This window comes from Heptranchias perlo, unplaced genomic scaffold, assembly GCF_035084215.1.
Source record: "Heptranchias perlo isolate sHepPer1 unplaced genomic scaffold, sHepPer1.hap1 HAP1_SCAFFOLD_182, whole genome shotgun sequence".
Lineage (NCBI taxonomy): Eukaryota > Metazoa > Chordata > Chondrichthyes > Hexanchiformes > Hexanchidae > Heptranchias > Heptranchias perlo.
In genome coordinates, this window is record NW_027139099.1 from 695,362 (window position 1) to 710,635 (window position 15,274).

The following is a 15,274-nucleotide window of genomic DNA, read 5'->3' on the forward strand; positions in this document are numbered from 1 at the left end:
ACTACCTTTCTCATCCATCGTCTGTTATCCCAGTCCCCCACTACCTTTCTCATCCATCGTCTGTAATCCCAGTCCCCCACTACCTTTCTCATCCATCGTCTGTAATCCCAGTCCCCCACTACCTTTCTCATCCATCGTCTGTAATCTCTGTCTCCCACTCCCTTTCTCATCCATCGTCTGTAATCTCAGTCCCCCACTACCTTTCTCATCCGTCGTCTGTAATCTCAGTCCCCCACTACCTTTCTGATCCGTCGTCTGTAATCCCAGTCCCCCACTACTTTTCTCAACCATCGTCTGTAATCTGTCCCCCACTACCTTTCTCATCCATCGTCTGTAATCTCAGTCCCCCACTACCTTTCTCATCCATCGTCTGTAATCCCAGTCCCCCACTACCTTTCTCATCACTAGTCTGTAATCTCAGTCCCCCACGACCTTTCTCATCCATAGTCTGTAATCTCAGTCCCCCACTACCTTTCTCATCCATCGCCTGTAATCTCAGTCCCCCACTACCTTTCTCATCCATCGTCTGTAATCTGTCCCCCACTACCTTTCTCATCCATCGTCTGTAATCACAGTCCCCCACTACCTTTCTCATCCATCGCCTGTAATCTCAGTCCCCCACTACCTTTCTCATCCATCGTCTGTAATCTCAGTCCCCCACTACCTTTCTCATCCATCGTCTGTAATCTCTGTCCCCCACTACCTTTCTCATCCATCGTCTGTAATCTCTGTCCCCCACTACCTTTGTCATCCGTCATCTGTAATCTGTCCCCCACTACCTTTCTCATCCATCGCCTGTAATCTCAGTCCCCCACTACCTTTCTCATCCATCGTCTGTAATCTCAGTCCCCCACAACCTTTCTCATCCATCGTCTGTAATCTCAGTCCCCCACTACCTTTCTCATCCATCGTCTGTAATCTCAGTCCCCCACAACCTTTCTCATCCATCGTCTGTAATCTCTGTCTCCCACTACCTTTCTCATCCATCGTCTGCAATCCCAGTCCCCCACTACCTTTCTCATCCATCGTCTGTAATCTCAGTCCCCCACTACCTCTCATCCATCGCCTGTAATCTCAGTCCCCCACTACCTTTCTCATCCATCGTCTGTAATCCCAGTCCCCCACTACCTTTCTCATCCATCGTCTGTAATCCCAGTCCCCCACTACCTTTCTCATCCATCGCCTGTAATCTCTGTCTCCCACTACCTTTCTCATCCGTCGTCTGTAATCTCAGTCCCCCACTACCTTTCTCATCCGTCGTCTGTAATCCCAGTCCCCCACTACCTTTCTCATCCATCGTCTGTAATCTCATTCCCCCACTACCTTTCTCATCCATCGTCTGTAATCTCTGTCTCCCACTACCTTTCTCATCCGTCGTCTGTAATCTCTGTCTCCCACTACCTTTCTCATCCATCGTCTGTAATCCCAGTCCCCCACTACCTTTCTCATCCATCGTCTGTAATCTGTCCCCCACTACCTTTCTCATCCATCGTCTGTAATCCCAGTCCCCCACTACCTTTCTCATCCATCGTCTGTAATCTGTCCCCCACTACCTTTCTCATCCATCGTCTGTAATCTCTGTCCCCCACTACCTTTCTCATCCATCGTCTGTAATCTGTCTCCCACTACCTTTCTCATCCATCGTCTGTAATCTCAGTCCCCCACTACCTTTCTCATCCGTCGTCTGTAATCTCTGTCTCCCACTACCTTTCTCATCCATCGTCTGTAATCTGTCCCCCACTACCTTTCTCATCCATCGTCTGTAATCTCTGTCCCCCACTACCTTTCTCATCCATCGTCTGTAATCTGTCTCCCACTACCTTTCTCATCCATCGTCTGTAATCTCAGTCCCCCACTACCTTTCTCATCCATCGTCTGTTATCCCAGTCCCCCACTACCTTTCTCATCCATCGTCTGTAATCCCAGTCCCCCACTACCTTTCTCATCCATCGTCTGTAATCCCAGTCCCCCACTACCTTTCTCATCCATCGTCTGTAATCTCAGTCCCCCACTACCTTTCTCATCCATCGTCTGTAATCTCAGTCCCCCACTACCTTTCTCATCCATCGTCTGTAATCTCTGTCTCCCACTCCCTTTCTCATCCATCGTCTGTAATCCCAGTCCCCCACTACCTTTCTCATCCGTCGTCTGTAATCCCAGTCCCCCACTACCTTTCTCATCCATCGTCTGTAATCTGTCCCCCACTACCTTTCTCATCCATCGTCTGTAATCTCAGTCCCCCACTACCTCTCATCCATCGTCTGTAATCTCAGTCCCCCACTACCTTTCTCATCCATCGTCTGTAATCTGTCCCCCACTACCTTTCTCATCCATCGTCTGTAATCTCAGTCCCCCACTACCTCTCATCCATCGTCTGTAATCTCAGTCCCCCACTACCTTTCTCATCCATCGTCTGTAATCTCAGTCCCCCACTACCTTTCTCATCCATCGTCTGTAATCTCAGTCCCCCACTACCTTTCTCATTCATCGTCTGTAATCTCAGTCCCCCACTACCTCTCATCCATCGTCTGTAATCTCAGTCCCCCACTACCTTTCTCATCCATCGTCTGTAATCCCAGTCCCCCACTACCTTTCTCATCACTAGTCTGTAATCTCAGTCCCCCATTACCTTTCTCATCCATAGTCTGTAATCTCAGTCTCCCACTACCTTTCTCATCCATCATCTGTAATCTCAGTCCCCCACTACCTTTCTCATCCATCGTCTGTAATCCCAGTCCCCCACTACCTTTCTCATCCATCGTCTGTAATCTCAGTCCCCCACTACCTTTCTCATCCATCGTCTGTAATCTCAGTCCCCCACTACCTTTCTCATCACTAGTCTGTAATCTCAGTCCCCCACTACTTTTCTCATCCATAGTCTGTAATCTCAGTCCCCCACTACCTTTCTCATCCGTCGTCTGTAATCCCAGTCCCCCACTACCTTTCTCATCCATCGTCTGTAATCTCAGTCCCCCACTACCTTTTTCATCCATCGTCTGTAATCTCTGTCTCCCACTACCTTTCTCATCCATCGTCTGTAATCTCAGTCCCCCACTACCTTTCTCATCCATGGTCTGTAATGTCAGTCCCCCACTACCTTTCTCATCCATAGTCTGTAATCTCAGTCCCCCACTACCTTTCTCAGCGCTAGTCTGTAATCTCAGTCCCCCACTACCTTTCTCATCCATGGTCTGTAATGTCAGTCTCCCACTACCTTTCTCATCCATCGTCTGTAATCCCAGTCCCCCACTACCTTTCTCATCCATCGTCTGTAATGTCAGTCTCCCACTACCTTTCTCATCCATCGTCTGTAATCTCTGTCTCCCACTACCTTTCTCATCCATCGTCTGTAATCTCAGTCCCCCACTACCTTTCTCATCACTAGTCTGTAATCTCAGTCCCCCACTACCTTTCTCATCCATAGTCTGTAATCTCAGTCCCCCACTACCTTTCTCAGCGCTAGTCTGTAATCTCAGTCCCCCACTACCTTTCTCATCACTGGTCTGTAATCTCAGTCCCCCACTACCTTTCTCATCACTAGTCTGTAATCTCAGTCCCCCACTACCTTTCTCATCACTAGTCTGTAATCTCAGTCCCCCACTACCTTTCTCATCGAGTGGGACGAGGCAATGGATGAATTTGAACACAAGGATAAGAATTTTAAAATTGTATTTTGCTCGACCAGGTGCCAATGTAGGCCAGCAAGCACAGGGGATATGGGTGAACGGGTGGAAGGTGGTAGGCCCGTCAGGAGAGCATTGGAATAGTCAAGTCTGGAGGAACCAAAAGCATGGATGAGGATTGCAGCAGCTGAGCTGAGGGAGGGCGGAAACCAGCGATGTTATGGAGGTGCAAGTCGGCAGTCTTGGTGATAGAGAGGATGTGTGGTCGGAAGCTCAGCTCCAGGTCAAAGAAATCGTTGAGGTTGCTCATCGTCTGGTTCAGCCTCAGACAGTGACCAGAGAGAGGGAATGGAGTCACTGGCTAGGGAATGGAGTTAATGGCAGGGACCAAATACAATGGCTTCAGTTTTCCCAATATTTAATTGGAGGAAATTTCTCCTCATCCAGGACTGGATATTGGTCAAACAGTCTGACAGCACAGGCAGTGGAGGGGTCGCGAGAAGTGTTGGTGAAATAGAGCTGGGTGTCATCAATAATTATGATAACATTCACTTAGTACAATCAGTATAACTTAGCTCCATGTAATGATACAAAATAAAGAAAATGCCACGATACCCCCCCCCCCCCCATCAGTAAGTCATCTTACTTGAGTCAAACAAGAGCTCCCCCTAACTGTTCCTAAAGCATTTTTGACTGTGAGCCTGCCTTTGCAAAGTTTCTCACAGCTGCTTCTTATACCCAAAACCTGACTTCTCACCACTTTCCTGTCCCCACAGGAATTTAGGGCATGGTTTCTGACCACCTGCCCCAGTCTGGGGGTTGGTCAGTGTTAGAACTAGTAATTAGTCGGCTGAATTAGTAATCTCACAGTAAAGGATCCTCTAGGGAAGAGTGATAGAATTTCACATTGAGTGTGAAAGAGATGTACTTAACTCAGAAACTAGAGTCTTAAACTTAAATAAAGCCAATTACATGGGAATGAGGGGTGAGATGGGAAATTAGATTAAAGGGTATGATGGTAGATAAGCAATGGCAGACATTTAAAGGAATATTTCAATATTCTCAACAAGTATACATTCCATTGAGAAATAAAAATTCCACGGGAAAAGTGATTTCATCCGTGGCTAACTAAAGAAGTTAAGGATTGTGTTCGATTAAAAGAAGAGGCCTATAATGTTACCAAGAAGAGTAGTAAGCCTGAGCATTGGGAGAGTTTTAGAAACAAGCAAAGGACGACCAAAAAATTGATGATAAGGGAGAAAATAGAATATGAAAGTAAACTAGCAAGAAATCTAAAAACAGATTGTAAGAGCTTCTACAAATATGTAAAAAGGAAGAGAGTAGCAAAAGTAAACGTTGGTCCCTTAGAGGCTGAGACAGGAGAAATTATAATGGGGAATAAGGAAATAGCAGAGACGGTAAACAAATATTTTGTATCTGTCTTCAGAGTAGAAGACACAAAAAACATACCAGAAATAGTGGGGAACCAAGGGGCTAACAAGAGTGAGGAATTTAAAGTAATTAATATCAGTAGAGAAAAAGTACTGGAGAAACTAATGGGACTAAAAACTGATAAATCCCCTGGACCTGATGGCCTACATCCAGGGTTCTAAAAGAGGTGGCTGCAGAGATAGTGGTTATGATCTTCCAAAATTCCCTAGATTCAAGAACTGTCCCAGTGGATTGGAAGGTAGCAAATGTAACCCCACTATTCAAGAAAGGAGGGAGAGAGAAAACAGGGAACTACAGGCCAGTTAGCCTGACATCAGTCGTCAGGAAAATGCTGGAATCCATTATTAAGGAAGTGGTTACATAGCACTTAGAAAATCATAATATGATCAGGCAGAGTCAACATGGTTTTATGAAAGGGAAATTGTGTTTGATTAGAGTTCTTTGAGGATAGATAAGGGGGAACCAGTGGATGTCATATATTTGGATTTTCAAAAGGCATTCGATAAGGTGCCACACAAGAGGTTGTTACACAAGATTAGGGCTCACGGGGTTGGGGGTAATATGTTAGCATGGATAGAGGATTGGTTATAGAATCATAGAAAGGTTACCGCACGGAAGGAAGCCATTCGGTCCATCAAGTTCGTGCCGGCTCTGTACAAGAGCAATCCAGCTAGTCCCACTCCCCCGCCCTATCCCTGTAGCCCTGCAATTTTTTTCCTTTCAAGTACTTATCCAGTTCCCTTTTGAAAACCATGATTGAATCTGCCTCCACCACCCCCTCGGGCAGAGCATTCCAGATCCTAACCACATGCTGTATTTTTTTTTTTAAAGTTTTTCCTCATGTCACCTTTGGTTCTTTTACCAATTACCTTAAATCTATGTCCTCTGGTTCTTGACCCTTCTGCCAATGGGAACAGTTTCTCTCTATCTACTCTGTCTGGACCCTTCATGATTTTGAATACCTCTATTAAATCTCATCGCAACCGTCTCTGTTCCAAGGAGAACAATCCCAGCTTCTCCAGTCTATCCACGTAACTAAAGTCCCTCATCCCTGGAATCATTCCAGTAAATCTCTTCTGCACCCTCTCTAAGGCCTTCACATCTTTCCGAAAGTGCAGTGCCCAGAACTGGACACAATTCTCCAACTGTGGTCGAACCAGTGTTTTATAAAGGTTCACCATGACTTCCATACTTTTGTATTCCATGCCTCTATTTATAAAACCCAGGATCCCATATGCTTTTTTAACCGCCTTCTCAACCTGCCCAGCCACCTTCAATGATTTCTCTGTTCCCAGATCTCTCTGTTGACAAGGTACCGCATGGTAGGTTGTTACATAAGGTTAAATCTCATGGGATCCAAGGTGAGGTAGCCAATTGGATACAAAATTGGCTTGACGACAGAAGACAGAGGGTGGTTGTAGAGGGTTGTTTTTCCAAACTGGATGCCTGTGTCCAGCGGTGTGCCTCAGGGATCGGTGCTGGGTCCGCTGTTATTTGTTATTTATATTAATGATTTGGATGAGAATTTAGGAGGCATGGTTAGTAAGTTTGCAGATGACACCAAGATTGGTGGCATTGTGGACAGTGAAGAAGGTTATCTGGGATTGCAACGGGATCTTGATAAATTGGGCCAGTGGGCCGATGAATGGCAGATGGAGTTTAATTTAGATAAATGTGAGTGATGCATTTTGGTAGATCGAATCGGGCCAGGACCTACTCCGTTAATGGTAGGGCGTTGGGGAGAGTTATAGAACAAAGAGATCTCGGAGTACAGGTTCATAGCTCCTTGAAAGTGGAGTCACAGGTGGATAGGGTGGTGAAGAAGGCATTCGGCATGCTTGGTTTCATTGGTCAGAACATTGAATGCAGGAGTTGGGATGTCTTGTTGAAGTTGTACAGGGCATTGGTGAGGCCACACTTGGAGTACTGTGTACAGTTCTGGTCACCCTATTATAGAAAGGATATTATTAAACTAGAAAGAGTGCAGAAAAGATTTACTAGGATGCTACCGGGACTTGATGGTTTGACTTACAGGGAGAGGTTAGACAGACTGGGACTTTTTTCCCTGGAGAGTAGGAGGTTGAGGGGTGATCTTATAGAAGTCTATAAAATAATGAGGGGCATAGATAAGGTCGATAGTCAAAATCTTTTCCCAAAGGTAGGGGAGTCTATAACGAGGGGGCACAGATTTAAGGTGAGAGGGGAGAGATACAAAAGGGTCCAGAGGGGCAATTTTTTCACTCAAAGGGTGGTGAGTGTCTGGAACGAGCTGCCAGAGGCAGTAGTAGAGGCGGGTACAATTTTGTCTTTTAAAAAGCATTTGGACAGTTACATGGGTAAGATGGGTATAGAGGGATATGGGCCAAGTGCAGGCAATTGGGACTAGATTAGTGGTATAAACTGGGCGACATGGACATGTTGGGCCGAAGGGCCTGTTTCCATGTTGTAACTTCTATGATTCTATGTTCCTGTACCCCTTTTAGAATTGTGCCCTCGAGTTTATATTGCCTCTCCTCATTCTTTCTACCAAAATTTATCACCTTGCATTTTTCTGCATTAAATTTCATCTGCCACGTGTCCGCCCATTCCACCAGCCTCTCTATATCCTCTTTAAGTCTGTCACTATCCTCCCCACTGTTCACTATCCTCCCCACTGTTCACTACCCTTCCAAATTTTGAAATTGTGCCCTCTACACCCAAGTCCAAGTCATTAATATATATCAAGAAAAGCAGTGGTCCCAGCACCGACCCCTGGGGAACACCACTGTACACCTCCCTCCAGTCCGAAAAACAACTGTTCACCACTACTCTTTTTTGTCCCTTAGCCAATTCTGTATCGATGGTTAATGGACAGAAAACAGACAAACGAGTCATTTTCAGGTTGGCAGGCTGTAACTAGTTGGATGCCGCAAGGATCGGTGCTTGGGCCTCAGCTATTTACAGTCTGCAAAAGGGGAAATGTGAGGTTATTCACTTTGGTAAGAAGAATAACAAAAGAGAATATTCTTTACATGATGAGAAACTATTAAATGTTGGTGTTGAGAGAGATTTGGGTGTCCTCGTACAAGAAACACAAAAAGTTAGCGTGCAGATATAGCAAGCAGTTAGGTAGGCAAATGGTATGTTGGCCTTTATTGCAAGGGGGTTGGAGTATAAGAGTAAGGAAGTCTTACTACAATTGTACAGGGCTTTGGTGAGACCTCACCTGGAGTACTGTGTACAGTTTTGGTCTCCTTATCCAAGGAAGGATATGCAACGAAGGAGGTGCAACGAAGGTTCACTAGATTAATTCCTGGGATGAGATGGTTGTCCTATAAGGAGAGATTGAGTAGAATGGGCCTATACTCTCGAGTTTAGAAGAATGAGAGGTGATCTTATTGAAACATTTAAGATTCTAAGAGGGCTTGAGAGAGTAGTTGCTGAGAGGTTGTTTCCCCTGGTTGAAGAGTCGAGAACTAGGGGGCATAGTCGCAGGATAAGGGATCGGCCATTTAGGACTGAGATGAGGAGGAATTTCTTCACTCAGAGGGTTGTGAATCTTTGGAATTCTCTACCCCAGAGGGCTGTGGATGCTCAGTCATTGAGTATATTCAAGGCTGAGATATAGATATTTGGACTTTAAGGGAATCAAGGGATATGGGGATCGGGTGGGAAAGTGGAGTTGAGGTTGAAGATCATCCATGATCTGATTGAATGGCGAAGTAGGCATGAGGGGCCGAATGGCCGACTCCTGCTCCTATTTCTTATATTCATGGAATCATAGAAAGTTACAGCACAGAAGGAGGCTATTCAGCTGGCCGAGAAAGAACTATCTACCTTTAATCCCACTTTCCAGCAGTTGGTCCGTATCCCTGTAGGTTTCGGCACATCAAGTGCACATCCAAGTACTTTTTAAATGAGTTGAGGGTTTCTGCCTCTCCCACCCTTTCAGGCAGTGAGTTCCAGACCCCCACCACCCTCTGGGTGAAAAAAATTCTCCTCGGCTCCCCTCTAATCCTTCTACCAATTACTTTAAATCTATGTCCCCTGGTCACTGACCCCTCTGCCAAGGGAAATAGGTCCTTCCTATCCACTCTATCTGGTCCCGTCATAATTTTATACACCTCAATCAAATCTCCCCTCAGCCTCCTTTATTCCAAAGAAATCAACCCCAGCCTATCCAATCTTTTCTCAGCTAAAATTCTCCAGCTCTGGCAACATCCTCGTAAATCTCCTCTGCACCCTCTCTAATGCAATCACATCTTTCCTGTAATGTGGTGACCAGAACTGTACGTAGTACTCAAGCTGTGGTCCAACCAATGTTGTTCTAGCATAACCTCCCTGCTCTTTTATTCTATTGCTTTGGCTAATAAAGGAAAGTATCCCCTTAACTCCACCCAGACTGATTCCACATCTTGATTTTCAGAGCCAATATCCTTTCTCACTATTGCTCTGATTTCATCCTTTACTAACAATGCCACCCCACCTCCTTTTCCCTTTTTTGCCTGTCCTTCCGAGATATCGAATACCCTTGGATATTCAGCTCCCAGCCTTGGTCACCCTGCAGCCTTGTCTCTGTAATCGCAATTATATCGTGTCTGTTTACATCTATTTGCGCTGTTAATTTGTCTGCCTTATTACCAATGCTTTGTGCATTCAGATACAGGGCCTTTAGATTTGTCTTTTTAACATTTTTAGACATCTTAACATTTTTTTGTACTATGGCCCAATCCGAAACTAGGGTCCTAAATCTAAACAAAGGAAACTACGAAGGTATGAGGAGTGAGTTGGCTATGATAGATTGGGAAGCTTCATTAAAAGGCATGACGGTGGATAGGCAATGGCTAACATTTAAGGAACGAATGCATGAATTGCAACAATTATACATTCCTTTCTGGCGCAAAAACACAAAAGGAAAAGCAGCCCAATCATGGCAAACAAAAGAAATTAAGGATAGTATTAGATCCAAAGAGGAATCATAAAGTTGCCAGAAAAAGTAGCAAGTCTGAGGATTGGGAGCAGTTTAGAATTCAGCAATAAAAGGACCAAGAGATTGATTAAGAGGGGAAAAATAGACTATGAGAGTAAACTAGCAAGGAACATAAAAGTGGACTGTAAAAGCTTCTACGAGTGTGTAAAAAGAAAAAGATTAGTGAAGACAAATGTAGGTCCCTTACAGTCAGAAACGGGAGAATTTATAATGGGGAACAAGGAAATGGCAGAGCAATTAAACAAATACTTTGGTTCTGTCTTCACGGAAGAGGACGCAAATAACTTCCCAGAAATGCTAGGGAACCAAGGGACTAGTGAGAAAGAGGAATTAAAGGAAATTTGATAAAGTCCCACATAAGAGGTTAGTGTGCAAAATTAAAGTACATGGGATTGGGGGGAATATACTGGCATGGATTGAGAATTGGTTAACAGACAGGAAACAGAGAGTAGGAATAAATGAGTCTTTTTCGGGGTGGCAGGCAGTGACTAGTGGGGTACCGCAGGGATCAGTGCTTGGGCCCCAGCTATTCACAATATATATCATGATTTAGATGAGGGAACCAAATGGAATATTTCCAACTATGCTGATGACACAAAACTAGGTGGGATCGTGAGATGTGAGGAAGATGCAAAGAGGCTTCATGGCGATTTGGACAAGTTGAGTGAGTGGGCAAATACATGGCAGATGCAGTATAATGTGAATAAATGTGAAGTTATCCACTTTGGAAGGAAAAACAGAAAGGCAGAGTATTATTTAAATGGTGATAGATTGGGAAATGTTGATGTACAAAGGGACCTGGGTGTCCTTGTACACCAGTCACTGAAAGCAAACATGCAGGTGCAGCAAGCAGTTAGGAAGGCAAATGGTATGTTGGCCTTCATTGCAAGAGGATTTGAGTACAGGAGCAGGGATGTCTTACTGCAGTTATACAGGGCCTTGGTGAGACCACACCTGGAGTATTGTGTGCAGTTTTGGTCTCCTTACCTAAGAAAGGATTATACTTGTCATAGAGGGAGTGCAGCGAAGGTTCACCAGACTGATTCCTGGGATGGCAGGACTGTCGTATGAGGAGAGATTGGGTCGACTCGGCTTGTATTCACTTGAGTTTAGAAGAATGAGAGGGGATCTCATTGAAATATATAAAATTCTGACAGGGCTAGACAGACTGGATGCAGGGAAGGTGTTTCCCCTGGCTGGGGGGGGGTCCAGAACGAGGGGTCACAGTCTCAGGATACGGGGTAGGACATTTAGGACTGAGATGAGGAGAAATTTCTTCACTCAGAGGGTGGTGAACCTGTGGAATTCTCTACCACAGAAGGCTGTGGAGGCCAAGTCACTGAATATATTTAAGAAGGAGCTAGATAGATTTCTAGACACAAAAGGCATCAAGGGGTATGGGGAGAGAGCGGGAATATGGTATTGAGATAGAGGATCAGCCATGATCATATTGAATGGCGGAGCAGGCTTGAAGGGCCGAATGGCCTACTCCTGCTCCTATTTTATGTTTCTATCCCGTATGTTATGCTCTTGTAACCAGAAGAGGTGCTAATCACAGCTGTTACGAAGCCTCCTCCCTTTGAAACTAGCTTCATGCAAAACTCAACGGGAAGAGAGGTTCCATTCTCCTACAGTATGACTGTTTGTTTGTTGGAAACCCCTGGGATGATGTAAAAGTTCATCTGCTGTTTCGCATTATCCAGGGTAATGGTGGCAGAGTCTGGCTCTAAGACAAATTCTGCAAATGCCTGCAACCTGTGGCCTTCCTTATTAAACCTGAGCAAATCCACATCATTTCTAATGCCTCACACTTAAAATAACTTTTTTCCAAATCCTTTCTGTTGAAAAATGGCCAGAAAATTCTGAAATGTGCCTGACCTATCTCCCTCCCAGAAACTGTCCATCTGTTCCATGATGTCCTTCTCCCTGGCTCCAGGGAGGTCACGTACTATTTGGGATTCCTGGTCATAACTGCAAAAAAGGCAATGTATACCCCTGACCATAGAATCCCCCACTACTGCCACTCTCCGATTCTCGTAGTTTTCTTGTCACCGCCTTTCTCATACTTGTCCAACACTAAGTAACTATTGGACGGTTGTAGTAACTGGACAGTGACAGAAATTGTATTGTGCAATAGGGTTGTAGCCATTGAGAGCGCCTCTCACCACACAGTCAAACAGATTCTTGACTGGAGGGTTAAGTTACTGACTGACGCTTTGGCCTCAATCTCCGAGAAAGTTTAACTTTCACAGAAAAGTATAGGGAATCAGAGAAGTACAGCCCCATAAATCATAGAATCATAGAAAGGTTACAGCGCAGAAGGAGGCCATTCGGCCCGCCGAGTCCGCGCCAGCTCTGCAAGAGCAAATTGTCATCCTTGTGTTGTAATTTAGGTCGTGATTTCCCCCAGCCTGTTGTATATGTGCACTAAATTACACCTCATGACCTTTCTACCATTGTCTAGTTATTGCTATTTATCTGCAGTCACGTCAGCTTTCCTTGTTTTTTCAAGAATGCTTCTCATCCCTTACACTTTGAGCTGACAGCTGCTAGTCTCTAATCAACAGTCTTGTCTCTCTCTCTCTCTCTCTCCAGTAAAATCCAAAAGTATTCTCCATCTGAATCTGCAAAAGTGTACGACAAAGCTGTAAACAGGAAATCGGGAGTGCACTTTAAACCCAGGCAGACACTGGAGTTCCTGAGAAATGGAGTAGGACATGCGGAAATCACAGAAACCGTGAAGAGGAATATCGTCAAACAGTACTTGGATGTAAGTTGCAGATTATTTTGGAGTTTGTGTGCGGCATGCTATTTCTAGGGATTTTAATTAAGATTCCTCCTTCTACATTTACTATCAATAAATTGATTTCTGCATTGCAGTAGCTTCCACAGCTTCCTGGGGCAGCAAATTCCACAGACCTACTACCCTCTGAGTGAAGAAGTTTCTCCTCATCTCAGTTTTGAAAGAGCAGCCCCTTATTCTAAGATTATGCCCCCTAGTTCTAGTTTCACCCATCCTTGGGAACATCCTTACCGCATCCACCCGATCAAGCCCCTTCACAATCTTATATGTTTCAATAAGATCGCCTCTCATTCTTCTGAACTCCAATGAGTAGAGTCCCAATCTACTCAACCTCTCCTCATATGTCCGCCCCCTCATCCCCGGGATTAACCGAGTGAACCTTCTTTGTACTGCCTCGAGAGCAAGTATGTCTTTTCTTAACTAAGGACATCAAAACTGTATGCAGTATTCCAGGTGCGGTCTCACCAATACCTTATATAACTGCAGCAATACCTCCCTGTTTTTATATTCTATCCCCCGAGCAATAAAAGCCAACATTCCGTTGGCCTCCTTGATCACCTGCTGCACCTGCATACTAACTTTTTGATTTTCTTGCACCAGGACCCCCAGATCCCTTTGTACTGCAGTACTTTCCAGTTTCTCGCCATTAAGATAATAACTTGCTCTCTGATTTTTCCTGCCAAAGTGCATAACCTCACATTTTCCAATATTGTATTGCATCTGCCAAATCTCCGCCCACTCACCCAGCCTGTCTATATCCCCTTGTAGGTTTTTTATGTCCTCCTCACTCTCTACTTTCCCTCCCATCTTTGTATCATCTGCAAACTTTGATATGTTACACTCGGTCCTCTCCTCCAAATCGTTAATATAGATTGTAAAGAGTTGGGGACCCAGCACCGACCCCTGCGGAACACCACTGGCTACTGGTTGCCAGTCCGAGAATGAACCATTTATCCCAACTCTCTTCTTCCTGTTAGATAACCAGTCCTCCACCCATGCCAGAATGTTACCCCCAATCCAGTGATTCTTTATCTTGAGCAATAATCTTTTATGTGGCACCTTGTCGAATGCCTTCTGGAAGTCTAAATACACTACGTCCACTGGTTCCCCTTTATCCACCCTGTACGTTGTATCCTCAAAGAACTCAAGCAAATTTGTCAGACATGACTTCCCCTTCATAAAGCCATGTTGACTTTGTCCTATTAAATTATGTTTATCCAAATGTTCTGCTACTGTCTCCTTAATAGTAGACTCCAAAATTTTACCCACCACAGATGTTAGGCTAACTGGTCTATAATTTCCAGCCTTCTGCCTACTACCCTTTTTAAATAAGGGTGTTACATTAGCAGTTTTCCAATCTGCCGGGACCATTGCTGAGTCCAGAGAATTTTGGAAAATTATTACCAAAGCATCCACAATCCCTACTGCCACTTCCCTCAAGACCCTCGGATGTAAGCCATCAGGTCCAGGGGATTTATCCGCCTTGAGTCCCATTAATTTACTGAGTACCAATTCCTTAGTGATTTTAATCGTATTTAGCTCCTCCTCCCCCCCCCCCCCCCCCAGAGCCCCCTGTTTGTCCAGTGTTGGGATATTCTTAGTGTCCTCTACCGTAAAGACTGAAACAAAATATTTGTTCAGCATTTTTGCCATCTCCATGTTTCCCACCATTAATTTCCCGGTCTCATCCTCTAAGGGACCTACGTTTGCCTTAGCCACCCTTTTTCTTTTTATATAACTGTAGAAACTCTTGCTATCTGTTTTTATATTTTTTGCTAATTTATTTTCATAATCCATCTTCCCTTTCTTAATCAATCCTTTCGTTACTTTTTGCTGTCTTTTGAAGACTTCCCAATCTTCTATCCTCCCATTAAGTTTGGCGACCTTATGTCCTTGTTTTTAGTCGGATACTATCCTTAATTTCTTTACTTAGCCACGGATGGCTGTCATTTCTTTTACACCCTTTTTTCCTCAGTGGAATATATATTTTTTTAAAGTTGTAAAATAACTCCTTGAATGAACACCACTGCTCATGTACCGTCTTACCCTTTAATCTATTTTCCCAGTCCACTTTAATCAATTCTGCTCTCATACCATCATAGTCTCCTTTATTCAAGCTCAGTGCGCTTGTTTGAGAACCAACCTTCTCACCCTCTAATTGGATATGGAATGTAACCATGTTATGGTCACTCATTCCAAGGGGATCCTTAACTAGGACATTATTAATTAATCCTGGCTCATTACACAGGACCAGGTCCAAGGTTGCTTGCCCCCTTGTAGGTTCAGTTACATACTGCTCAAGAAATCCATCCCTAATACAGTCAATAAACTCTTCCTCAAGGCTGCCCTGCCCAATTTGATTTGTCCAGTTAATAGGATAGTTAAAATCCCCCATAATTATAGCTGTTCCCTTATTACATGCCCCGA

General features: G+C 44.5%; 1 protein-coding gene across 1 annotated transcript in view; it reads left to right on the top strand.

Annotated features, from left to right (window-relative positions):
* Positions 1-15,274, top strand: part of nipblb (NIPBL cohesin loading factor b) — a 690,432-nt gene that overhangs the window by 654,973 nt on the left and 20,185 nt on the right. The window contains exon 48 of the mRNA XM_067977852.1: positions 12,640-12,814. Within this exon, the coding sequence (XP_067833953.1) occupies positions 12,640-12,814 (175 nt within the window). The remainder of the gene's footprint in view (positions 1-12,639; positions 12,815-15,274) is intronic.